At 30.2% G+C, this 27,892-nt stretch overlaps 2 protein-coding genes across 3 annotated transcripts in view; one reads left to right on the top strand and one right to left on the bottom strand.

Moving 5' to 3' along the window:
- Nucleotides 1-15,555, bottom strand: part of LOC134725541 (active regulator of SIRT1-like) — a 32,587-nt gene extending 17,032 nt beyond the window's left edge. Inside the window, exons 1-2 of the mRNA XM_063589445.1 lie at nt 15,378-15,555; nt 10,929-11,036 (exon numbers count right to left, since the gene is read on the bottom strand). Coding sequence (XP_063445515.1) covers nt 10,929-11,036; nt 15,378-15,441 — 172 coding nt within the window. The 5' untranslated portion in view covers nt 15,442-15,555. The remainder of the gene's footprint in view (nt 1-10,928; nt 11,037-15,377) is intronic.
- On the top strand, nt 2-27,475 carry LOC134725540 (calcium-regulated heat-stable protein 1-like). 2 transcript variants are annotated; one of them, XM_063589443.1, is made up of 4 exons: nt 2-109; nt 21,144-21,280; nt 21,650-21,772; nt 24,030-27,475. In XM_063589443.1, exons 1-4 carry the CDS (start codon nt 98-100, stop codon nt 24,208-24,210), a joined length of 453 nt encoding a protein of 150 aa, XP_063445513.1. In that variant the 5' UTR covers nt 2-97; the 3' UTR covers nt 24,211-27,475. The 2 variants fall into 2 exon arrangements, with proteins under 2 accessions (XP_063445513.1, XP_063445514.1); XM_063589444.1 differs by lacking the exon at nt 2-109 and adding an exon at nt 15,708-15,771.
- Nucleotides 27,476-27,892: the final 417 nt, after the last annotated feature.

The following is a 27,892-nucleotide window of genomic DNA, read 5'->3' on the forward strand; positions in this document are numbered from 1 at the left end:
TAAGTATACAATCAACTGTTGAAAACCAATCATTTTGTTCAATATTCACCATGTAAATGACAATAACTGGAGATTTCTTGGACAATTAACTAATAGGATGTTTAAATCGGTAAGACATTTTTTTTCTCATTTTAATGCTTTTGTATTTCTGTAGTATGAGTTATTACTATGATATATATTTTAAAATTTTAAATTGTATAATGTACTTCAGAATTCACTTCATTAATTTAGTCAAGGTGAGAGGGGCATAACCTGGCTCTCTCTTAAAATATTTTTTATGAAATTTTGTGAGTAGCTAATTGTAATAGAACAATATGGACATAAATGATAATATTTGGTAAAGATTGATAATATGAATATAATCCAATCTAAATCCTGTGATTCTTTTAAATAAAGAAAAAACATTTTATGATATCAAAATTCTGTTTTGCCGGTACACAATTTATAGACAATCACCAACTTTAATATAGCCATATAAATCAATTAAGTATTAGTTTCCTGTCAAAAAATATCAATAAAAAAACTATTGTGCTGCACCATGCTGTTAAGCTAAAAATAACTCTTGATTAAGCTTCATCTTGAGAAAAAAAAAATTATATTACCACAATATGCTGGAAGGGGTCTTTCAATTTGATCTTTTTTAATGGCAAAGCATGATAAATTACATTTAATGACATCTTGGTGTTAGCAGGATATCCAATTACATGTGAACTTTTTATGACTTGTTGTTAGCAGGTAATCCAAAAATAACAACTGAACTTTTAATGACATCTTGGTTTTAGCAGAATATCCAATAACATTTGTACATCTAATGACATCTTGTTGTTAGCAGGATATCCAATTACATTTGTACATCTAATGACATCTTGTTGTTAGCAGGACATCCAATAACATTTGTACATCTAATGAAATCAGTGGCGTAGCTAGGTCATTTTTACGTGTATGCCCGATCCTTGGTGAAGGCTAAAGCGGACCAAGGCCAAAGAACACGTTGGTAGTAGATTAGCGAGGGTGAAGCCTCCAGAAGTTTAAGAGTTATCTGCGAGAATGACATACCATTTCTGTCATTGAAAACTCATCAATAACAAGATTCTTTAGATTCAAAATTGTTTCTTTTTCATGTTTTATCTTTTCATTGTGTTTATTTAGAATATTATGACTGTCATCTGGGACTGTTGGTATAATAGTCCCAGCTGTCAATGGCCATGTTGGCTTTGGAATAAACGTCCATACCAGTTATTCAAGCCTTAGGGAGGCGTGGGGGGTAAAAATACGCAATCAACAAAATCACATTTTCATGTGCAAATTTCGTATAAATGAGTTGTTCATGTGAAATTTTAAAATTTTAAAGAGTTCTCTGTGGAATCCTGGTTCTCGCCTGGGATTTCTCTCCACGAAAAGTATATTCATTTATCAGTCCATTGCTGGATTTAAACAAATCATTGTTTTTTCATTCGATATTTTTTTCTTTGTCTGGAATATTTATTTCTGCACAAGTTTCATGATAAACTATGGAGGTTAATAAATTTATCACATACATTAGCTCATCATAGATACCAGCTTTGAATTTTTGGACATACGCTAGACGCGCGTATCGTCTACAAAGAACACACCAATGTCGCTCGAAACAAGCGTGACAAAAAATCCAGATCGTTTGATTTAAATTGCATAAAGAGAAGTCACTTTCTTGATGGTTTTTTTCATGGTTAATTTCAGAAGCAAACTTTTTTTTGTTCATTTTTCAGTGTTATACTGACAGACAAGTTTGCTTCTGAAATTAACCATGAAAAAAACCTTCAAGAAAGTTTCTTTAAATTCGACGAATGTTTAACAAAGTAATTGACATGTAACAAATTTAAACCCCGGACTGTAAATGCAAAAAGAAATTCCTTGTATCCATAAAATACGGGAAAACTCATAGATAATTTCGTCATTATACTTTGGATACTCTTTTGACACTTTCGCGACATAAATATCAATGGCTCGAGAAAAAAAATGAAAAACACATATCGAATATTAGCACATAATGAATTGCTTTAAAAAAAGAATAGGAAAGTGAGTTTAGTATCCACGGTATATTAAGACTTTGACAGAAAATGAACAAATATATCAAATGATAAAATGTTTTGTCTCTTTTATTCGCAATTACAAGCCATTGAAGAAAGGCTTAAAAGGCTGATGAACTGTTATTTTTAAAATTCTTTAAATTTTTTTAGATGATTTTTTTTTTTTGCCAAATTCAAGTGTACGCCCGGGCGTTTTGACGTAAACGTAGCTACGTGCATGGAAATATTGTTGTAAGCAGGATATCCAATTTACATTTGTACATCTAATGACATATGGGTGTTAGCAGGAGATCACATTACATTTGTACATTCAATGACATCTTGTTGTTAGCAGGATATTCAATTACATTTGTACATCTAATGACATATTGTTGATAGCAGAATATCCAATTGCAATTGTACATCTAATGACATGTTTTGTTAGCAGGATATCCAATTACAATTGTACATTTAATGACATATTGTTGTTAGCAGGGTATCCAATTACAATTGTACATCTAATGACATCTTGTTGTAAGCAGGATATTCAATTATATTTGCACGTCTAATGACATATTGTTGTTAGCAGGGTATCCAAATACAATTGTACATCTAATGACATATTGTTGTTAGCAGGATATCCAATGACATTTGTACATCTAATGACATCTTGTTGTTAGCAGGTTATCCAATTACAATTGTACATCTAATGACATATTGTTGTTAGCAGGATATCCAATGACATTTGTACATCTAATGACATCTTGTTGTTAGCAGGTTATCCAATTACAATTGTACATCTAATGATATCTTAGTGTAAGCAGGATATCCACCAAAAAACGTTGGTGTTAGTTTTCATAAAAACTTTTTATGAATAAAATGCACAACTTTAGTATGTAGTCAAAAAAACAAGATTTTCTCAACCAGTACTTTCATTTTAACATGGGAACAATACAAAGTTAAATTTGAATGGATCTCAGAGGAATTACTCTTTAATAACAATTGTCCAAACTATAAAAATCAAATCCTTCATTCCATACAACAAATATAATTGACCTATTGCTTATAGCAACCAATAAATTGAGAAAAAAAAGAAAATATAATTATTGACCATTGTCACCAATGAACCATGAAAATAAGGTCAAGGTCATATGAACCTTACCAGACAAACAGGTTCACCTCAAAATTGTTCTATGCACAAAAAATAATTGACATATTGCTTATAATATCTGAGTAATAAACCACAAATTTTCAATGAAAATGAAGTCAAGGTCAGATGAAACCTACCAGACAGACATGTACATTTGACAATCATGCTATACACCAAATATATAAGTCATATTGCTTAAAGTATTTAAGAAACCACAAGAGACCAAAGCACAAAAACTAAACATTGTCCAATGAACCTTGAAATTGCTGCAAGTTCAATGTGCAGTCCAAAGTATGATACTTTTCTAGTTGTTATCATTTATTAGGTCTTTCCACTTTTCGTGGAAAGACCTATTGTTTTTCTTCTGATTATTTTTTTTCTTTTTTTTTCTTCTACCGTCTGAGATGCTTTTTTGTTTTACAACATATCGAATGGATGTTTGACCAATGATGTTGTTCAGTAATGGAGGTTTCAAAACTCACCCTGTGTAACCGAACACTTATTCTTATAGGAGTTATCTCCCTGCGTCCCCTTTTTCTTGTTATCGCTATATCTCTAAAACCGTAAAAGATTTTTACAAACTGTTTTCACCAAATTGTTCATCTACTCTTAAGAATGATTTGTTTTATTTTGACTGAGGTGATCAGAAGATATCTAATGGGAGTTATTTCCCTTTGAAAATTTAATTCATACGGTATAAGTTGTAGAGGCCTACAGTCTTTTGATATAAAATCCTTGGTCCATATAAAGTAAATTAAGGTCAAGGTCAAAGGTCAAGGTCATGTTATAAATTTTAAATTTTGCTTGTTATCGTTATTCAAAAGAAATTGTAACAGTTAATGATGATAGGTTTGCAAAATCACTGTTTACAATAAGGCGCAACTTCAACTTATTCAGTCGAAGTGTTTTGGTTAACCCTTATAGGAGTTTTCTCCCCTTATGTATTTGAAATCATTATTTCTCCACAACCATACAAGTGATTGACCTCGGACCTTCTACTTTGAGTTGACTGACCCATGACCTTTAAATTGAGGTCAAGGTCAAAGGTCAAGGTCATTTTATCAATTTTGATTTAAGCTTGTTATCGTTATTCAAAAGAAACTGTTACATTTAATGATATGATGTGTTTGCCAAATTACTGTTTACAATAAGGCGCAACTTCAACCTATTTAAGTTGAAGTGTTTTGGTTAACCCTTTTCTGAGTTTTTTCTCCCCTTTTGTATTTGAAATCCTTATTTCTCCACAACCATACAAGTGATTGACCTGGGGCCTTCCTATTTGAGTTCACTGACCTATGACCTTGAATTTGAGGTCAAAGTTGAAGGTAAAGGTCATATTCTAAATTTTGGAATTTGCTTGTTATATATATTCAAAAGAAACTGCAACAGTTAATGATATGCCAAATTACTGTTTACAACAAGGGGCAACTTCAACCCATTTAAGTCGAAGTGTTTTGGTCAACCCTTTCAGGAGTTTTCTCCCCTTTTGTATTTGAAATCGATATTTCTCTAAAATCATAAAAGTGATTGATCTGGGGTCTTTTGATTTGAGAGCACTGACCTATGACCTTGCTTTAAATTTGTTTTTGTTCATTATAAAACAATTAAGTCTTCTGCATATACCTATTAATCTTATTTTTCTATATCAGTTGAGATACCAAATTACATCAACAAGGAGGGACCCTTTCTAACATCTTTTTTTAAAATTTCATTCTAATTATCGAGGTGGAAAGACCTTCAATTGTTCTCTGAAGAATTGCATGGTTTTTAATTATATCTTAATGTGGTTTTTTTTTCTTTCTCAAACACAAATTTAGTGTTTACCAGTACTCTTTTGATTTTTTTACATTCCTTGATAGTCTCAGTGTGATTCAGTTGTGAATACCAACCCCTAAAATTGATCTCTGAAGGTCTTTTTATTTTGTATGTTGTTGGTTTACTGCCTCGGTGGTGTAAATCTCACACATCTCCTTCCATTCATATTTAGTATAACTAAATAATATCGCTGAAACAGGTCTAATAAGTCAGCATATAACACAACAGATTTTTATTCTTTTCAATATTTATTGATCTTATCACATCTTTCTATTAAATGATATCCTCCCTAATGGCATTCACCACTAAACCAACTCTGTTTCAGGTTAGAGAAGATTTAACTTAATCTAATAGTGTCTTGTCGTGTAACATGATGTTGATCAATAATGAAATGTGCTACTTTCCATCTGTTATCATGCAATGCTAATGTAATGCAATAAACATAACACAGTCTGCAGATATAGAATACCATTCCTGATCTCTGATAACACATGAAATTATATAATAGAATGATTTTATATGAATTCTGAGCAGCAAAAAGCAATTTAACAGATGACAAAAGATATTTGGCAACAGTCTCCTTTCTTTTTTTCTACATGTCATAGATTTTAAATAGGTATTAGATACTGACTGTATTACCAACAGAAAAACTAAGATGATATTCTCTACAAAATTATTCTTAGAATTAGTTCAAGCTATCTATGTTTTTTCTCTCTTCATTGTTTAAAAAAAATGTATCCACAAAAAAGTTTATGTTGACTAGTGAACCCTGAAAGTGAGGTCAAGGTCAGGTGAACTCTGTCCTGTTTATCATACAATCAGTCTATACACCAACCTACTATTTCTTTTTCTACTTACAGAGAAATAAGCATAATATTGAACACTTATTATAGCCAATAAAAAATGAAAATGGGGTAAAAGATATGTGAATCCAGTGTCATATGGTATTTTGAACCCGGGGTCATTATCCAATGATTAGAATGGTAATCAAACAAGAAAACCAAATCCCTTATTTATAACAACACTATTTACGAGAATTTTTTTTTAACAGACATGAACCAAGGACAACCACTTTGATTTATACAATACTAAGAAAGTACAAGATCAAAGACAAACATAACATTATTTACCATGTTATAACATAATTTTGACATCTAAAATTTGACACAAAGTCACAAACTTGATATTAAGGACATGGTCAATACACCTGAATAGCCACTAGCTAATCATGTAGATTTCTGCGTTACTAAATATATCATTATTGTAAGAAGATTTTATCCCTGTCTTACACATAAATATAATATTCTGTGAGACAAATCTCCTGTCTTACACATACAATTTATGTATTATTCAGTTAGACAAATCTGTATGTAAATAAATATTAAAACTACATGGTTGAGTCTGTAAAATCAATGACAAGGGTTTGACTTATCAACAAGGACTTAACCTAGGTAAATATTATATAAAAGCACATTTATTTTTCAAATGTCTGATTCCATTAAAATTGCAGTTAAAACTGTGACCATTTTTTTCAATTTTACTGGGGAAAATACTGTTAATTATGCATTTATAAATAAATAATAAACTTGGAATTTGTATTTAATTAGAGTATTCAATGGGCCAATTTGCAAATAACATCAGTTTCTACATTATCACTTTTAAATTTTATAAAACCATTCTTGATATACCAGTACATTGTTTTATAAATTTTTCAAAGATCCCAAAAATCAAGACTGAGAAACTGCCTGCAACTAGCAAATGCTAAAAATATTTGAATTTCTATGAATATAAAGATTGGTAAAAAAGGTAAAAATACCAAAATTGTATGGTACAATGCATGTGCTGTTAGTCTGTGCAATTGTTTGCCAATGACAAAAACACTTATAAACCAGAGATGAACAAAAACCAGATGCTCTGCAAGGCACAGCTTTATTCGAACACAGAGGTCGAACCCTGATCGGTTGGGGCAAGTATGGACACAACATTCAAGCTGGATACAACTCTGAATTTGGATTGTGATTGAATAGTTGACACAGCATAGGTTTCTGACACAGAATGAATGTGGTCTAATGAACTTAATTTTTTGGGGGCTTTTGAGAAATTCTGACCATGCTGTTGAATATTGATCCTCTCCAAAAAAACTATTTGAAGAAATTTTCTTTTTAATTTCTGAAATCTAAAATGAGAAAAATTGCCCCCCCCCCCCATTTTTTTCACCTCCCCCTTTCCCTTAATCCAAAAACGATCTCGATTCAAATTTCTAATGGACTTTGCAACAATAACTACTCACTTAAATAGATCACAAAATATTAAAATATAAAGTGGCATGCAGTCATGATTAAAATTAATATTAATTAATAGTAACTTCTAAAAAAATAAATGGGGATTGTGTCCAAATGGACACCAATGATGATGCACCCTCTAGCATATAATGTTATAAAGGGCATAACTCAAGAACTGTAAAAGTGAAGCTGCCAAAAATTGAACTTAAGCTATTTATAATTATAGAGGTACCAGGTAATATGCATTATATACACATTTCATTAAATTTAGTTGAGACTAACTTAAGTTGAGAGAACAGAAACGAAAAAAAATTCTTCACTTTTTCCACTTGTAAAGGGGCATAACCCTAGAATGGTAATCAAAGTGCTTGTAATCACTGAATGGTAAAGATTGCTTTAATTTATCAGTTGGTAGTAAAAGGGAATATTGTATTGTATATTGTACAAATATTGTATAAAGCATTAATTTATGTTGATTCAACTACTATTCTGGACAAAGAAAGATTCCTCCAATTTTTAAAGAAGATTAATTAGCATTGGTTTTAGGTGATTCAACAAACATTCTGGACAAAGAAAGATAACTCCAATTTATTGACAAGGAACTACAAAAATGCTTGTTTTTGGCCCCTTTTTAGCCCTTCATTCTAACCTGTTTGCTCCATAACCCTTAAAATATATCCCAAACTTCTACTGATGGTATTAAACATTGTGGTACAATTTCAGAACAATTGAAATACTTATACACAACTAATTGTCCTGACACCAGATAAATGCTTGTTTTGGTCCCCTTTTGGCCCCTAATTCCTTAACTTTAGGGACCATAACCCAAAACATTAATCAAAAGCTTCCTTTTGTGGTTATAAACATTGTGTTAAAATTTTATTGATTTCTATTTACTTATATTAAAGTTATTATCCGGAAACCATCCATCTTCAGACGACGCTGACACTGAAGTCGACGCTAACGACGAAGACATGATACCAATATATGACCCCACAAATTTTTGCAGTTGTATAAAGTCATATTTGCATTTGCAGTACATATTGCTCACATGTATTTCCCACTGACAGAGAAAAGAGCAGCAAGCAATCACATTTGGACTTGAGTAGGTCCAAAGGAAAAAATATTACAGTATATATTCCTTACGGAATAAATGGTGTAGAATATTTGTTCCGACAGGAATACATATTATGGCAATGTTTATAACAAAGTTTCAAGTGGAACTTCAGTTAGGCAGAACAAATTCACGTTGACAGGTCAATTTTTGTCCAAATCACATACCTGTACTAAGGTAACAAATGCTTCATTGTATATTCTAATTTTGATTATTATGTCCATATTTGCTGGATTTCTAATGCAGCAATTTAAATTAATTGTACTATAAAACAGTAAAGAAATTTTTAAATCAATATGTCAAAGGCTGTGATCATGAAAGATTTTTTAAAAAGTAACACTAGACTTTATTTAAGGAATGACTGCTATATTTTTTCTGTCTATGAAGAAATAACATTAAAAATGTGGTGCATACTGAATAACCTGTGAAGCGGGTTATTTTAAAGTGTACACCATGTTTTTTTTATGTTTTATTGAAAAGACATGATTTATGATTTTTAAAAATCCTGAATTCCATTTTAAACTGGGGTAAACCATTACAATGTAGGTAGGGAAATAATTTTATTTTTCCAAAAAGCTTGAACAGTATCGTATAATCTGGCAAGCCAGGAAATTGGAAATGAATAAAATAATATTTGACTTAAGTTTTGACAATAAAATTTTATGGGTAGCACTGTTTTTGCAGGGTCGGTCAGGATTGGGGAAAAAAACAATATTTTATTTTAGGCCTGATTGAAAGATCTTGGTTTGTTTACTTATTTGTTTGTTAAATATATTGAATGTTTTGTAGAATATCATATTCCTTACAAGTATGTGCCCCCTTGGGATTAAATTTGGAATTAAAATACATTGTATTGTTTCATATTGATAAGAAATATTAAAGCCATAAGGAAAACACCCCCATACTTTAAAAAGACCACATGACAATCTAAGTCATGTAATAAACCGTATTTTGATAACAAAATAATAGAAAAACCCATAATATCAAATATATTAGGTTAATCACTCTAAGATAAAGATTATGAGAAAAACATGATATTGAACAATAACATATAATAATTTCTATTTGATTTATTTACAGGAAAACTATAATTTTCTTCACCACATTTACTAGGCTTTAACAATAATCAGTCATGTTATTACAAAATAATGTCAAGTAATTGACTCGGTGAACAAAAAGTTGAAAAACAAGTTGGTTATTGATTTCAGAGGCTAACTGTAACAGTACAGTGTGATATCAAAATCACAATTATTAAGAGGGATAGCCAGACTGGTAAATGCATTTCAACCTGTTCTAAACAGTTGGATGAATTCCTGATTCAAATGTCAAGTGTGATTTCCCACCAAAATTAGAGGCATGATAAAAAGAGTCATTATTTGGCCATCTAAAATTGCTATAACAGTAATTAATATTATTTAAACCTTTCAAAATAATGTCAATTTTATAGATAAATGAACAGGTTGCTATACATTTTAGTGCATTTGTTAAGTTACTATCATATCAAAAGCATGTTGGTATGGACATATTTGACCTTAGGAAGGTTACTAGTATAAATAGACATGATTAGTGGTGAAGTTGAATTCAGTTGAAGGGTGAAGAGAGGAGTAGTACTGAATTTTAGTTAAACTCTCAAGAAGTTTGGGGCGTATAAATGTTGAAATATGACAAACACACCTATGTAAAAAATAGTATGAATATGATTTCTCCATTCTAAGATGTAATTTTTTATGAAACTTCAAAGGGTTTTAGCCAAAAAAGGAGATCTTTTGGGAATTTACATTGTCTATATTTACAGAAGTGTCATTTTTTAAAATTACATTTAAACTTGTTTATGGGTTTCTGTGATACATCATTGGGGTTGCTATAAAGTTTTTCATTTAATCTGCAAAATAAGACCCTTAGTCATCTTGTTGCAGAGTGCTTGCGTCAAGTGCAGGAGATTGTTGACTAAATCATCAACTAGATCATGTAGATCATGTAATATTTCCTGATAGACTTTAAGTATTTATCAATACATTCATAAAAATATAATTCTTAAGTGACTTAAAAAAATTCTTATCTGGAGTATAATCTTTTATGAATTTAAAACAATCTCATTTAACACTGGACATGAAAAAAAATCAAAGTGTTTCCCAGGTAAATTAAAAATTTCCATATTATTAGTTTTTGAATTTCAGCAAATATCATCATCAAGCATCTGGGATCAAGATGATTGGTGAAATACATGTATGCATCATGGGTCATATAAAATGACAATAATTTAATATGTCACGATAGTCCTTTTCTAATATTGTCATATAAAAGTTTGTTACTAAAATATGTTTTTTTTATTCTGAAAGTAGGCTTTGGTTGTCATAATTAACATGTTCTGATTGACAAAATTCAGTGTTCTTCAAATAGCGTTTAGCTACATGACCTAAATATTTTTTCTACTTGACCATTAACAGAATCATGTTTATTTTACACTAGATTCTTTATCTTATCTGTAACTATATAAACATATGAAAGAAAATTGTAATTACCATCTTTGTTATGTCTTTTCTTTTTAGGGTTTGTCTTTTTCTTGTACCTTCCTTTCTCAGTATCTATTTTCCCCGTACTTGAAGCTTTTGTCTTCTTTTTTTGATTACCTGAAACATTAGAACAGAAAAACATGTCAGATTTACTAAAAATTTCTATTTTCAAAAAAATATGAATCTACACACAAGTTTCTGCAACTTATATAAGCTGATTTATAACATTTGTATAAAGGGAACTTTTGTTAAACATTTTTGAAGATGTAAATGGTTGAAATAAAAAAAAATTAAACTAGGACATTGGAATTTCAGACACTTATGGTTGTTTTAATTCAATACTCATGATTGTAACCATAGAACATTACAAATGTGCTTGCATTTAATACGCAGGACCTCTGTTACAAGTCAGCCCTCACAATCTGATTGAGCTAAAGAAGCACCAACATAACTCAACTGCTTACCATGCCAACAGCTGGCTAAGTATCTACTATTTAAGGGCATCAAACCAGTCACACTTTTAAAAGGGAGAAACCATTATATTAATTTTTTTTTTTTGGGGGGGGGGGGGGGGGGCTAGGATGAAAAATTGTGTTCTGCATTTTTTTTTTTATGGTTGTAATCTCTGTCCTGCCTTTTTATTTTTCACTCTTTTCAGTCCTCAAATTTCATCCTAGCCCTAGTTCTCGAAACCTGATAGATCCAATGGTGTTAAGAGTTATAAATCATTGCCAAATGCTCTTAATTCATGTAATTGTGTGATTTGGCATTACCTAACTTTTAAGTCATTATATAGCAATCAGTTTTCCATAAAATATTTAAACTTAAGACTTTCAATCAAATATTTTAAACTCAGCTACTAAACAATAAATATATTAGAGCGAGATGCAATCAATCAATTAAACTCAGCATTATTTGCAGTCTGATTTAATGAAATTTGCAGACAGTGGCAAGTAAATCATTGAGTTATACTCATTTTTATTGACAGTTTATACAATTCTGTTGTCTGAAATACTAAAATGTCCAACGAAAATAGATAATAAACTAATTATACTCATTACTTAAACCTTATATGAATTCATTCTTGAATAATTTGAACAGTTCCTATCATCCAAGATTCTCCATGGTCTGCTCTATGCTATTTAATGTGAAGAAAACCTTACTCTTAAAAGAAAGTAGCACAAGCAGGATTTGATATTGTATCTAGTGGTTTATGTGTCTTCAAACATCATAGAGCAGTCATGATAAAATATTGCAAGAGTGATAACAAACTTATAAAATACATTTTCTCTTTTCAGAAAATGAAATCTCATTTTCAGTTCAATTTAAATAGTGTAAAATAATAAAATTTCAAAATGATAGTTAAATAAACTTGTGTGAGGGCCTAAGGGGAGGAATTCCTTTTTCAGGTCATCTGGATTGGGCCTTTTTTTTATTGGAACTAACCTATGTAGTGTTTCAAATGCAAAGTCTTTGGACACATGATAAAGGAGTGCAGGAAAAAAAATGTTTTGAGCAAACATCAATTCATCACATATGTAAGAAAGTGGATACACCGAATTCAACCATAAGTGGATAAATAAAATGCCTTAATGGAAAATTATTAAATGTATACATGGTGTAAGGGTGGGGAATTTGAAGAACACATAGGGAAATAATATAAATGAAAAGCTTCTTTGTCTGTGTTTATGTGTTTTCAATTTTCCTGTACTCTTTCTTTATACATGTATGTCTAAAGTCTTTGTATTTGAAAGATTTGGTACAAGAATTTGGGATTACTTACCTATTACAGTAGAAAATTCAATAAAAAAAAAAAAAAATAGGGAAAATTTCCTGAATTTTTCATTGTACCAAGGATTTGTATAGTTATCCTTGATTGTACTAATGAACTCAAAAGATTTTGACACCTTTAGGAATTTCTGGATCTGCGCAGAAATCTGCTTCCGTTTACAGTCTGGTTTGCTTGAGACTTTGAATAAAATGTATATTTATCAGTCTATCAAAGGAACTTAATAACAATCATGATAATTCATTTTTAAAAAAAAGTTACAACCTGACAACAGTGTTTCTGTGATTTTATGAATTCTAGACAGTTCGGCACCCAGACAAATCGGTACCCGGACAAATCGGCACCCATGAAAGACAAATCGGCATCCAGACAAATCGGCACCTAGACAAATCGGCACCTTATAAATTATTTATCTTTGATCTATATATAGTGAACCTTAAAATTTCCTGGCACTGTTCATGTATGAGGGCATTTTGCGTGTTCAGTGTTAATAGACAGCAATAATGTTTGAGTGTTATTTATTTGTCTACTGCACTATTTATAACATTATTGTCAATATTGTACATTGTTTCTTTGAATATGTATCTTATTAAGTGGTTTATTCCTTTTAGTTATTTGTTCTGCACCCAGACAAATCTTTGAATATGTATCTTATTATGTGGTATATTCCTTTTAGTTATTTGTTTATAAATAAATTTGGTGTATTTACTGTCTTCTGATTGGTTGAAATTATTAGTTTTATTTTCAATGTTGTCAATTTTGATGGCGACACACCCACTCTGACGTTGTGTATTCATACGCCAACATGTGTGTACGTTATTATTGTTAATATAAATAATATAAAAAGTTCTTTGAGACTTATTTTTGATAGAAATTTATTTATAATAAATGGCAATAATTTATTTTGATTTTATTGAACCATAAAACTAAATTTTGACTCTTCACATTTTACATAATCCGCTTCGCGGATTATTCAATGTGAAGAGTCAAAAATTAGTTTTATGGTTCAATAAATTCAAAATAGATAATAGCCATTCATTAAGTGCAGAAGAGTGTACTGCAGCTTAGTCATTTTGATAGGTGTATTATTTGTGTGAATTCTTTTTCCTGAAACAATGAACATTCTGACTTTATAGATTTCACCACACATGAACTTGGAATGTGCATGTACTAGTTATAATGTAATCCATAATTCTGTTACCATTGTATCCATAATCAATAAAACACATGTAGAATATTAATAACATTTATTTATTATATCTATTATTTATTATATTCAACAGTTTATGCATACATGTAATAAATGTAATAGATAATAAATAATAATAAATAATAATAAATAATAATAAATAATAATAAATAATAATAAATAATAATAAAACGTTTCTAGGTATTTACTCATTATGGCTTGCACACTCTGTTATGTTTAAGGCTTTTAATATTAAAACAATAAAAATATTGTTTTCAAGTATTGTGTTGTCCTAACAGGTGTAAGGATCAAATGAAAACACAAGCTGCAATCACAAGCTATACACTTTTGATCTCTATTGAGGAATTGTTAGATTTAAACATTAAATACTGATTAATGCATAACTACGATTAATTATGATTCGATTTAATAATGTTTATTCAAACAACAACTATCAACAACATATCTAACAATCAATTATGATTTAATTAAATTATGGTTATTCGTACATAATCTTTAAGAGCTTAATTAAATGATGATTATTCTTTTTGTAATGCATATTTTATATACAAATTATAATAGCTATGCAAGAATTTAATAATTATAGTATAACTAATCGCCGTATTTGAATATAAAAAATAAGACAACGTGTGACCGAACGACGCATGGATTAAACGAGTGTGCAGCACGAGTTTAATCCATAGCGGCGTTCGGTCACAAGTTGTCTTATTTTTTATATTCAAATACGGCAATTAGTTATACTTTTTATTACATTGTCAAATTGCTTTTATTTATGAAATTAATGTAGAAAATGTAAGGAACTATATGGTTTTCCTACGCATGTTTTGTTTCGACGTTATCGACGTCTTGACAACGCCTATTGTTGTATGACGACCGAGAGTGAAATAACCACGTTTATTTCACATGTGAAGTTATCGGATTTATCTAACTGGGAAATCAATGTAATTCATTCCAACCAATGTAATAATTTTTGATAATAAATTTATTTTAAAAAACGAGGTGCCGGATTGTCTTGGTGCCGATACCGAAATGTACAAAATGGATGCCGAAATGTCTTTGGACTTGGGTGCCGATTTGTCTTGTTACCGATTTTATCGTCATCCACCAAAATATCCTATAAATGTCATTTGGCAAGAATTTGTACTGAAGTTTAGCCATGAACATGATGAAAGAACTCCTATTATGACCCTCTTATAATTTTTCAATATATTTTTTTTTTGAAAAGAAAAATAATTTATTGTCCAATCTTCCTCATACTTTTTATTTTGGTTAATTTCAGAGTTTACTATAGGCCGAGTTTGTTTAAGGCCGAGTTATCCAGCGGCGTCTAATATTTACACGTTGGTAGATCCGGATTAACTTTCTTGCATGCCCCAAACTTGTATAAGGACTTAAACTTGTTTCTTATTCTTTATCTAAATCTTGTCTATATTTTTTACAAAATTGAAATTGCAAATACCTCTTCCTACGTCGTCTTCTTCGTTGAATAGCTCTAAACTTCTTTTTAGAATTGAGGAACTCATATTTTCCTCTCTACCAGCTGGTTTTGTGTTTTATATTTCTGTACGTTAGACGCTTTGAAGAAAGTATTCCTTATCTTCAAACGTTTTGTAAATTCTGTAAATCGTATTGAGGCTATAAATTTTCCTATGTTTTGTTGGTCATTCCTCTTTTCAAGTATTTTTCGTCTTAAAGAATTCTCAATATGAATAAAAAAGCCAAAATTAATCATTTAGAATAAATTTAGATCATTTCAATCATTATACTTTTAGTTTTGAGAGTACACAGAAAATATTTTTGGGGAGACAACTCTGTTCAAACCACATGAGATTTTTGTTGTTACACACCTATTTGTATGTTTTTCTCTTATTTTTCTACACTTAATTCACAATTTAGATTTTCTGATCATCAATTATTATCACTCTTGTAGTAAAAACTATAAAACTGTAATCTATATGTCCTAACTTAACACAAAACCATCGACCTAAAAATGTACTCTTACTTCATGAATTTCATCAACACCACTGGCACTGGCACTGCTGGTAAATATATCATATCATACTCCATTTGTTAATGAATTGTAAAGACAACTGTCAATCAATATTTAGAACTATCAGAGACACATAATTCATGTCTTTATTTCCTCATAATTGATGGTTTACTTTTTAAATTGTTATTTGGATGGAGAGTTGTCTCATTGGCACTCACACCACATCTTCCTATATCCAATTAACTAAATATCAGACAAAAACAAAATAAACGAATTAGGTACAGAACAGTTTTTTACATATACAAACAAATATATACACTTTAGTCTCTCAGCATTAAGGCCTTATATAATCTCGATTGATGACATATCATGTATTGCCTAACCTGACACAACGTCCATATAATGATAAGCACTGAACCACATGGGCGTGACATAGTCTCTGAAACTCAGAATGTTCAACACTTAAATTTAATGGAATTCTTCCAAGCAAAATTTGATATATATCCTCATCGTCATATTCACTAAGTTCAAAATAAAGTTGTAGCGAAAATTCTTGATAATAATATCCCACTACAATTCGCGCAGCTCTAAAGTGCAAATGTAGGAACAGCATGAATTTGAAATTGTGCCTCATATTTGTTGAATTGTGAATATTGCCATTCAAGAAAGACTCCCATTTCAGATCATTTCATGTTTTAATTCGTCTAAACAACTGAAGTATTTACAAAGCTGTCTCACTACATAATCACTGTTTAATTGAGTCAAAGAAACTACTGGGATGGTTAATTGGCACACATTGATTGCTATTAAACACAATTTTAATGAATGATGACGCTTAAAATTAATCGATTCTATATGTACATCCAATATTCAACATAAAAATCTTTTCTCAAGTACAATAAAAGTTATAAGCTTAATATGTACAACACACTGTATCCACTAGATTAATGTCTTGTGGATATAGTTATTTACACTTTGACTTTAAGCAGGGGTTAAACATTAATTGTAGAGCGATACAAAATAAGACCAATAGAGTCTTACATAGTTAACAAGTTGGGAACAACCCTTTATTTGGTGATACCTACAAAGTGTTGACCCTTCTTGAACTTAATAAGTATTTTATCAAAAATTAAATTCCTAGGGTTCCTTGATCAAATGTTGATATGTTACATTTTAATTCTAACAAAATACTTAGATTTTGGATATTGTACCATCATGACCATGATCATGATAATATATGTAGATAAATGTCCAATGTCAAATTTTCATGTTCTTTGACCACATTCATTTTGTGTCATTACAATGAATTCTAATATGACGTCCTTATTACGCTTTGTAAACAAAGCTGTGTTCTAATGAGCACAAAATATGTTTGACACATGCGCACGAACGTACTGTTTACAAGAACGTTATTTCCATCTTTTTCCTTTAAAGAATATACATTTAAGCATCTAGCATAAACTTTTATTATATTTTTGTATGAAACAACATATATTTACCCCGCTCGTAGTTTTTAAACTCATCAAATATGAAATGCAATGCACAGACTCCTCGAGGAGGAAACAGGAAACGCCAAACATTTTTACGCTAATTTCGTACACTTCGACCTATAAAAATACTGTATTTGTCCTAGTAGAATCGAAATAATTCCTTCATGTCATGCTCTATGCTCATTTTAACATGGGTAGGCATTATATTTGCCCACATTTTACACCTTGCTAACGCTCTTTATCCAAAATTCAGAGCTGTTTTAAACTTTAACATTGTGTCCATAATTCTTCAACTTTTTAGTTGCAAAATCTGCAAAAAAATCTGGTTTGCTGTCACTCAGTTAATCTCTTGTTTTTATACGACCGCAAATTTTGAAAAAATTTTCGTCGTATATTGCTATCACGTTGGCGTCGTCGTCGTCGTCGTCGTCGTCGTCGTCCGAATACTTTTAGTTTTCGCACTCTAACTTTAGTAAAAGTGAATAGAAATCTATGAAATTTTAACACAAGGTTTATGACCATAAAAGGAAGGCTGGTATTGATTTTGGGAGTTTTGGTCCCAACATTTTAGGAATTAGGGGCCAAAAAGGGCCCAAATAAGCATTTTCTTGGTTTTCGCACTATAACTTTAGTTTAAGTTAATAGAAATCTATGAAATTTTGACACAAGGTTTATGACCACAAAAGAAAGGTTGGGATTGATTTTGGGAGTTTTGGTTTCAACAATTTAGGAATTAGGGGCCAAAAAAGGGCCCAAATAAGCATTATTCTTGGTTTTCGCACAATAACTTTAGTTAAAGTAAATAGAAATCAATGAAATTTAAACACAATGTTTATGACCACAAAAGGAAGGTTGGTATTGATTTTGGGAGTTTCGGTCCCAACAGTTTAGGAATTAGGGGCCAAAAAGGGACCCAAATAAGCATTTTTCTTGGTTTTCGCACCATAGCCTTAGTATAAGTAAATAGAAATCTATGAAATTTAAACACAAGGTTTATGACTATAAAAGGAAGGTTGGAATTGATTTTGGGAGTTTTGGTCCCAACAGTTAAGGAAAAAGGGGCCCAAAGGGTCCAAAATTAAACTTTGTTTGATTTCATCAAAATTGAATAATTGGGGTTCTTTAATATGCCGAATCTAACTGTGTATGTAGATTCTTAATTTTTGGTCCCGTTTTCAAATTGGTCTACATTAAGGTCCAAAGGGTCCAAAATTAAACTTAGTTTGATTTTAACAAAAATTGAAACCTTGGGGTTCTTTGATATGCTGAATCTAAAAATGTACTTAGATTTTTGATTATTGGCCCAGTTTTCAAGTTGGCCCAAATCGAGGTCCAAAATTAAACATTGTTTGATTTCATCAAAAATTGAATAATTGGGGTTCTTTGATATGCCAAATCTAACTGTGTATGTAGATTCTTAATTTTTGGTCCAGTTTTAAAATTGGTCTAAATTAAAGTGCAGAGGGTCCAAAATTAAACTAAGTTTGATTTTAACAAAAATTAAATTCTTGGGCCTCTTTGATATGCTGTATCTAAACATGTACTTAGATTTTTGATTATGGGCCCAGTTTTCAAGTTGGTCCAAATCAGGATCTAAAATTATTATATTAAGTATTGTGCAATAGCAAGTCTTTTCAATTGCACAGTATTGTGCAATGGCAAGAAATATCTAATTTCACAATATTGTGAAATAGCAAATTTTTTTTAATTAAGAGTTATCTTTCTTTGTCCAGTATAGTAAGCAAGAAATATCTGCAAGATTTTTTTTTAATTGGAGTTATCTTTCTTTGTCCAGAATCAACTTAAATCTTTGTTATATACAATATACAATGTATATTCACTTTTTACTACCAACTGATAAATTTAAATAATCTTTACCATTCAGTGATAACAAGCAGTTTTTTTTACATCTTAATATTTTATGATGTATTTAAATGAGTAGTAATTGTTGCAAACTCCATTAGAATATTTTAATTGAAATTAGTTTTGGAATAAGGGAAAGGGGGATGTGATTAAAAAATTGGGTTCAATTTTTCTCATTTGAAATTTCATAAATAAAAAGAAAATTTCTTCAAACATTTTTTTGAGAGGATTAATAATCAACAGCAAAGTGAATTGCTCTAAGAGAAAACAAAAATTTTAAGTTCATTTGAATACATTCATTCTGTGTCAGAAACCTATGCTGTGTCAACTATTTAATCACAATCCAAATTTAGAGCGGAATCCAGCTTGAATGTTGTGTCCATACTTGCCCCAACCGTTGAGGGTTCAACCTCTGCGGTCGTATAAAGCTACGCCCTGCGGAGCATCTGGTTTAATTTTATTTTGATTTGATAACCATCTCCCCCTTTTTTAATCAATAATAGTAGTTTTTACTTAGCTTAATTTTTATTTCACATATATTTATTATTCATTTACAACTTCATAAATTAAGACACTAATATAAAGAAAGACTCAAATAACATTTTTTTTTAAATGGATATCATACATGTATATCTTTTCTTAAATTACAATTTCCAGGTTCAAAGGGTAAGTTATTCTATATCAAGAGGAAACGAAAAATTACCCTTTCTCTCAATAAGTATTATAGTGTTATTACATATATATGTTAAAAAAAATTGCTACATGTAACATACTACAAGATTCATATGGTAGAAATCTATTTGTTTAACTGAATACAATTCTTTTTGAAATCTAATTTTTTGAGGTGGTTTGTAAAGACCATCAGGTATTTGTGTCATTTGTGAAGTTGAAAGGAAATATTTATCAACAAGATCTTGGTATCTTCTGATGATTTTTTTCAGAAATAGGAAAAGACATTCTTTGGCATTGTGTAATCATACGTTTTTTGATTGAGTTAAGTCTGCCAATTGATATTTTATCGTATGTTTTTCTATGTTGTGATGTTATGCTATTGTTTCAGAAAAAGGGAGAAGGTTTGGGCCCATTAAAACGTTTAATCCGGCTGCAAATGTTTGCACCTGTCCTAAGTCAGGAATCTGATGTACAGTAGTTGTCGTTTGTTTATGTAATATATACGTGTTTCTCGTTTCTCGTTTTGTTTATATAGATTAGACCGTTGGTTTTCCTGTTTGAATGGTTTTACACTAGTAATTTTGGGGCCTTTTATAGCTTGTTGTTCGGTGTGAGCCAAGGCTCCGTGTTGAAGGCCGTACTTTAACCTATAATGGTTTAATTTTTAAATTGTTATTTGGATGGAGAGTTGTCTCATTGGCACTCACACCACATCTTCCTATATCTATTCTTTGACATAACCCTAGTAATCAATAAAAAATGCTATTTGCCAATTGAAACATAAAATCCTATAAAGATTGTACATGTTGTAGTTCATGAACTTTATAATATTTAAATTATTGCCACCAGAAATATATGACAAGATTTGAGTACGTTTTTGTAACACATGTTTGAAACACCTGTTGATATCACAATTAGAAAATAATAATTATTCATATATTTAGTTGTAATTTATTTAACATTTCTCTAACAATGTTAGATAAGCTGCAAATTTGATTTATCATCAGGAAAGCAGAACACTTAATGAATCTAGTTTTTCTAGCAAACTTTTGCATGAATTTTTTGAATAATATATAAAGTACTTTTATTATACTCACATGACTCATTAGAGAGTGAAAAGTACCTTTGGAATCAAACCAGAAGATAGATTATCCAGTATATATATATGTATTAGAATTAACTAGCAAGTTTCTCATTTCTTATTTTCCAGATACATAGAAGAATGTCAGGTGAACTTCCTCAGAGCCAAGCTGCTAACAATGCTGTAATTGCAGGTTCTCCCATAGGACAACACAAATTCCTTATACCTAGTCCTATACCAACTCGACGAAACAGGACATATTCACAGTATGTATAATTGTCTACAAGGTTGTAAAACCCCTTTGAAAATCAATTTACTAGTTTTTCTATAGACATGTCCTGAACAATCTATTCATATCCGATTTTTTTTTCAGCAAAAGAATTTTTTATGCTCCACCATAGGCATCTGGGTTAAACCCTTAGTCCATAGTCTATTTAAAAGTCCCTGAAAAGTAAAACAATTCAAACAAGAATACTAAAGACATGATTTATGTATAAAATGATGAATAATCTGTATATAATATTTGCCACTGGATATTAAGCCCCATCTTGCAATTTCTAAGTTAATGTATTTTATGTTTAAGTAATTAATGCAAAAAAACTGTAGTCAGTGTACTGTTTATAACTTTTGTTTAGATCAGAAAAAGCAAAGGAGGGTCCAACATTGAAAGGGAAGGTAGAAGAGTTCTGTCGCCAGAAAGGCCATGGTTTTATTATTCCAGAGGATGGATCAGGACATATATTTGTCCATATATCAGAGTAAGTTCTCCAAATTATTTGTTATATATATAGAATGAAATGATTTTTATACCCCCGCTTTGAAAAAAGGGGGGTATACTGTTTTACCTCTGTCTGTCCGTCCGTCAGTCAGTCCGTCCCATGAAACTTTCGTCACATTTTTCTCAGGAACTACAAATCCACCCTTTCTGTAATTTGGTATCAACATTTATATATATCAGCCATACCGTGTGATGCGTTTTCAGATTCATCATTCATCGACTTCCTGTTTACCAACCACTTGTATGATTTAACACATGATAGCCAAGTTGAAAATTTTCGTCACATTTTTCTCAGGAACTACAATACTAGGATTTCTGAAATTTGGTATCAGGATTTATATAAGTCAGCTATACTGTGTGATGCGTTTTCAGATTCATCATTCATCGACTTTCTGTTTACCTAACACTTGTATAATTTTACACATGATAGCCAAGTTGAAAATTTTCGTCACATTTTTCTCAGGAACTACAATACAAGGATTTCTGAAATTTGGTTTCAGGATTTATATAAGTCAGCTATACCGTGTGATACGTTTTCAGATTCATCACTTGACAACTTCCTGTTTACCGAACACTTGCATATTTTTACACTATTTATATTATCCACTTGCGGCGGGGGTATCATCATTGAGCAGTAGCTCGCAGTTTCACTTGTTCTTCATTTTTCTTTCTGATTATCATTAGTTATCCTTACACATATATCTTCATATCAACAAAAACAAGTAAACATACACTGAAGGATGAATATGATCCATGACACAATTTAAATACAAAATTAATTACAAAAAAGGGGGCAGATGTAAAACAACTATAGCCTTGGATAAAATGGTGTTAAATAAAATGAATTACACAAATAACTATAATTGATTTTAAACATATTTTATTCATAATGATATGAAAAGGATTGAGCAACAGGCACAGCCTATAAAAGCTCTCTCCATAATACATGTACAAGGTATGATTCAATTACAACAACTGTATTTAAAATAATACAATTTAGTGGAACATGCATGTTACTTGTGGGCACACACTAGCAAAATATGTTAACAGTGTTACTTAATAAATGCAAAGTATATATAAATATATAGGCAATTAATCATCAGTTATTCAAATTACCTTGAAACATGCAAATATCCTTTATAAGTCATAAGAAATATATATATGGCTTGAAGGAGATACTAAGCTTGCTTATTGGAATAAATGAATTAACGTTGGAGTGTAGAAAAATAAAAAAATACATAAAACTAGATGAAACAAAAATTAAGTAAGTTTCAAACAAAACGTTGAGTGTCACTGATATATTTCTGAACAGATTTAAAAATAGCAATATTCATATCATATGATAATAATCTGTTTCCAAAAAGTAGTAATTCAATATTTATGTCAACATTATCAACAATGGAGTAAATGGAATCAAGAAGGATCTGTCTTACATCATTGTACTTAGGGCAAATAAAAAAGAAATGTTTGTTATCCTCAACAGGATGGTTACAGTTAGTGCAAAAAGTGTTCTTGGATAAGAACTGATTAAATAAATGAGATTTAAGGTTGCTAGCATTATTTCTGAGTTGACAATGACTTATATTAAGTTTCCTTATCCCATAGTTGAAAGGTTTAAATATATCATTAGTCCTATAAAACTTATCCAGTCCACTTCTAAATATACCCAAGCTTGGTGACTTTTGTAAACTCAAAGGAAGACTATTCCAAAGTCTTATAGTGGAAGGAATGAAACTATTAAAATAAGAGCTAGTTCTAGCAAGAGGGGGGTGAAGAGTGTTATTTTCATTCCTCAAAGTATAAGGGGTTTGTCTGGGAAGATATGACTGGACTAACTCATATAAGTATGCAGGTGTCATCCCATTTAATATTTTATAGAATAGTATAAGCTTATGTTTATTATGTCTATTCTCCAGAGTTTCTATACCTAATTCAATATAAAGTTTTTGTCTGGAGGAATTACGTCGTAATCCTGTAATAATTCTAGCAGCTTCTATCTGAATATTTTCAAGGAGCTCGGTCCTAGTTTTGTTGTAAGGAGATATTCTTTGTTGTATTTAAAATACTTGAAAAAGACATAATTTTAAAACTGCAGTAAACTAAGGGGAGTAACTTTGCATTATTTACTTATTCTTGATACAAAAATATATTAACTAAGATTCATGTAAACAGCAACCACTGAACTACAGGCTCCTTTCTTGGAATAGACATATAACTAATGTTTTGTTATATTTCAGCGTTGATGGAGAATATGTTCCAAAACCAGGCGATGATGTCACATATAAAAGAATAAAAATACCTCCAAAGTTTGAAAAAATGCAAGCTGTCCATGTCATGATTACCCACTTAGCTCCTGGTGTCTCACATGAAACTTGGAGCTCTTCAGGTCCCAGTCCACAGGCCTCACCAAGATCCTAGTTAATTAATGACTTTGGATTTAAAACAATCTGTACTTACATGTTGAAAGTGAAGTAAGGGTGATTTGATGATAGACGACAGTGACTGTGCAGTACAAAGGCTAATTTATCAAAACAATATTTGTATCACACTTCTTTTCTGTAACACAAAATATCATTTACAATTTATAAACAAACTTACTTAAGATGGTGGTTACTACAGTGTCTTGTGGTTCATGTGGACAACTGTCATCTTATAAAAAAATAATGGCAAAGAATCTAATCATTAAGGCTGTGTTTAAAAAAAAACATTATCTGTTGCAGCTTAATTTGAAGGGGGCTGTAATTGTAGGCTCTAAAATATTTCTAAATTGATACTGCTTATGATTATCAAATATTAAAAAAATATCACAAATTGTAAACATGCGCTGGTTTATTTCTTGAAATCAAAATTAATCAATGATATTTTTCAGTATCAAATTAAGAAACATTTTAATTTTTGTGATTTTTTTTGGACACAATTCTATTAATTAGTGTAAAACAGTTATAACTACAGCAAGCTATGTTATATAGACTCAATATAAGAATAACAAAGAAAATCTATTTTGAAAGATTTGATAATTTTACTAAGCATTCAGACAAGATATATATAGGTGCAAACAGTATTACTTAATCATGCTTTAATATAACTTCTATATTTATAAGTGACATAGTTTGAACTTTTACATATATTTTATATGTTTAAGCATCAAAATGTATAAAATATGTATTACTCACATTTTCTGGATATATTTTTTAATATCATATCTTAAAAATTTAAATCTTTGAAGTTGTTTTCAAAACTAAGAAATTCAAAATTTGGATAATTCTATTTGTAATAAGTTAATACATCCATTTATATAATCCACATTTTATCTGCATTGTCATTGTTAGAAATGTTAGAAGTGTGATATATATAAAACTTATATCTAAATGGTACAATTCATTTCTTGGCAGCTGTATTAATGCAGTATTTTATATCCTATTTATAAAATGTTTTACTCATATATTTATCAATAACTTATTTTTTATGGCAATACAATTTACTAGCTGTACTAACATTTTACAAGCCTGTGTTTTACTCTTTCAAAAAATGATTGAGAAAACTATTCAAAACTTTTAAAGTATTTCAAAAACTATTTCAAATTACAAAACAAAATTTTTTAAGTATTTCAAAAACTTTCCTTTTCCCGTAAAACTTTGAGGATCTATTAATATTATTTTCATCAGTTACGATTTAGATGACACCGATAGTTATATGGAGAACAAACAAAAGATGTCATAAAGATCCTTATACATTGAAATTCTATTTTATCATACCTCTGTCTCCTGTGTATATAATGTATAAAGTGTGCATGGTTAGTCAGATTGTTATTATTCAGCTTCTGTCCATTTTTATACAAACATTATGTTACTTGCTTTGCAAATGGATTTTCATATCTATTGCAGTGGAAAATATTAAACAGGATTGAAATATCCCTGCTTATCATGCAATTTGATTGGCTACCTTGACAGATGATATTAGCCCATATTACCTGAAGACAAAACAAAGGTCAGAATGGTGATTAATGTTGAAATTAGGACATTTAAGTATTATACAATTTTTAATAAGGTTTCACAGGGGATATGGGCTCAAAATTCCCTGCCAGTGGCCCTACACCCACTTGGCCTGACTGCTTAGGGGATGTTAAACACTGAAATGGAATATGAGCCTGTATTCCCTGTGGGCTTTGACAATCCTGAATAATATATAACATACATGCTTGACATCACTGTATAAGAATTAGTACTTTTCTTATTAAACCAGCAGAATGGTAGCATGTATAAAGGAACTTAAGCAAACCACTTATAATACTGTCAGTGCTATCTTTAGGATTTGGTGCAAATAATTTATAAAGTGCAATTAAGTTTAAAGAATAGTGCTATCTTGTTATATTGTTTCCATGAAATTTCTTGTTTGATCATTAGAAGTTCAATCACTAGCTGATATTTTCATATCTTATAGTGCTCAAGAAACTATTAAGTGCTGCCCTTTGAAGAAATATATATTGTGCTTTATTTCAATGTTTCTTCATTGTATTTAAAAAAAATCTCTATTTTCAATTTTCAATTTGATATCATCTTGTAAGGCTTCGAACTAATTAGATACAATATCTCTATACTGTTGCCATGATGTGTTCTAGGTTATTGAACAAGCTATCTTTAGTTTTAAATTATTGATTTAAATTGTAACACATTTCTACTTTTACAACAAAAATCTAATGAAGCTGTTTTTGATTACCTCCCTTGGATGATATATAATGTTTCACATTTAACTTTTTGCTGCTGCAATATGGACATTATAAATATGATATATTTTTGTGTGTATAACTTTTTCAAACATGACTTGTTTTTCCAATATTTCATTTTTAAATTCTTGAAAATCCAGAAAAATGTCCCCAATGATCAACAGTTCTAATTATACATCAATTTTATAACTTCAACTGACCTCTCTGTCCAATCTTGGACAGAATACTATGGTCATACATATATCGCACCAGAAATTTGTTAGTGGGTAATGAAAGATAATATTGTAATTTGTTAATTTTTGAGAGTCAACAGATTGATCAGAGAGATAAATTTCAGGTTTAAAATATTGAGGAAGATACAATATATAAGTGAAAATATTTGAATTTTTGTCAATTTTTTGTATACTCCTTGTTACATATATAAGGAAATTTTAGGTGTCTATTAACTTGAATTATCCAGGATATATTATTAGAGTTAATAAGTGCTAAATTATATCAAAGGTAGGATTTTATTATTTGGTTGCATCCTATAATAGTATTCATTTTGATAAACTGTTCCTTCAAAAGATGTCCTGTTGTTCAAGTTCAATTTATACTGTCAATTGTACAAAAAATCTATTTACAGAAGAGGATCAACCTCATTGAAAATTAAATTTACAAGAAATTACTGCTGTTCAAGTTTTCTATCTTTTTTGTAATTCCTTTTTGAATTTTACTTTAAAAAAAACAGAGATCTTTAAAACTGTGAAAGCTATTTAATAGTGAAACCTACATCAACACTTTGATCATCTATTATAATTGTTAGTTAAGATTCTACTGTAACACTAGATTGTATCCTCCCATCATGATACTTAACTGTATATATATAATACTTGTTAGTTCAACTGTAATACTGTCATTCTTGTTTCATGACAAGACATATATAATTTGTTTAATAAAAGAAAACATTTTTCGAATAAATACTTTGTTGTTGAATCCGGCCAAATGACATGTACATGTAGGCCCTTACAAATTTCAGAAATGAGGGCCAAATGTCAATGGTTATATTATATCTTTTTGAAACACTTCAGAGCTTGCATTCCATCAAATCATCACGACATATTGGGCAATTGTTTCTTCAGTAGAAGAAGAACTTACTGTCAAAGGACTTAAGGTGTCGGAAACTAATTCAGAACCACATTTTCACAGCTTTCTAAATATTTTCCCTTTAGTTTAATTTCATAGAAAGCATGTATATCCTGAATTGTACATACCTCTTTTCTATACCAATGTTTAAAGTTTTGTAGGATAACCTCATTTTTAAGGTTCATTGCTCAATGTAAAGTTTTTTGTGTGATGGTCTCTTTTTCTTGACTATAAGCATTAGATCAATTATTT

Source organism: Mytilus trossulus, chromosome 7 (genome assembly GCF_036588685.1).
Source record: "Mytilus trossulus isolate FHL-02 chromosome 7, PNRI_Mtr1.1.1.hap1, whole genome shotgun sequence".
In the NCBI taxonomy this organism is placed as follows: domain Eukaryota; kingdom Metazoa; phylum Mollusca; class Bivalvia; order Mytilida; family Mytilidae; genus Mytilus; species Mytilus trossulus.

What these genes read in the sequence shown, in the direction of transcription:
- LOC134725540 (XM_063589443.1), top strand. An exon ending in CGAAACAGGACATATTCACA is followed by an intron (nt 21,281 to 21,649) that starts GTATGTATAATT and finishes ACTTTTGTTTAG; the next exon opens with ATCAGAAAAAGCAAAGGAGG. An exon ending in ATATTTGTCCATATATCAGA is followed by an intron (nt 21,773 to 24,029) that starts GTAAGTTCTCCA and finishes GTTATATTTCAG; the next exon opens with CGTTGATGGAGAATATGTTC.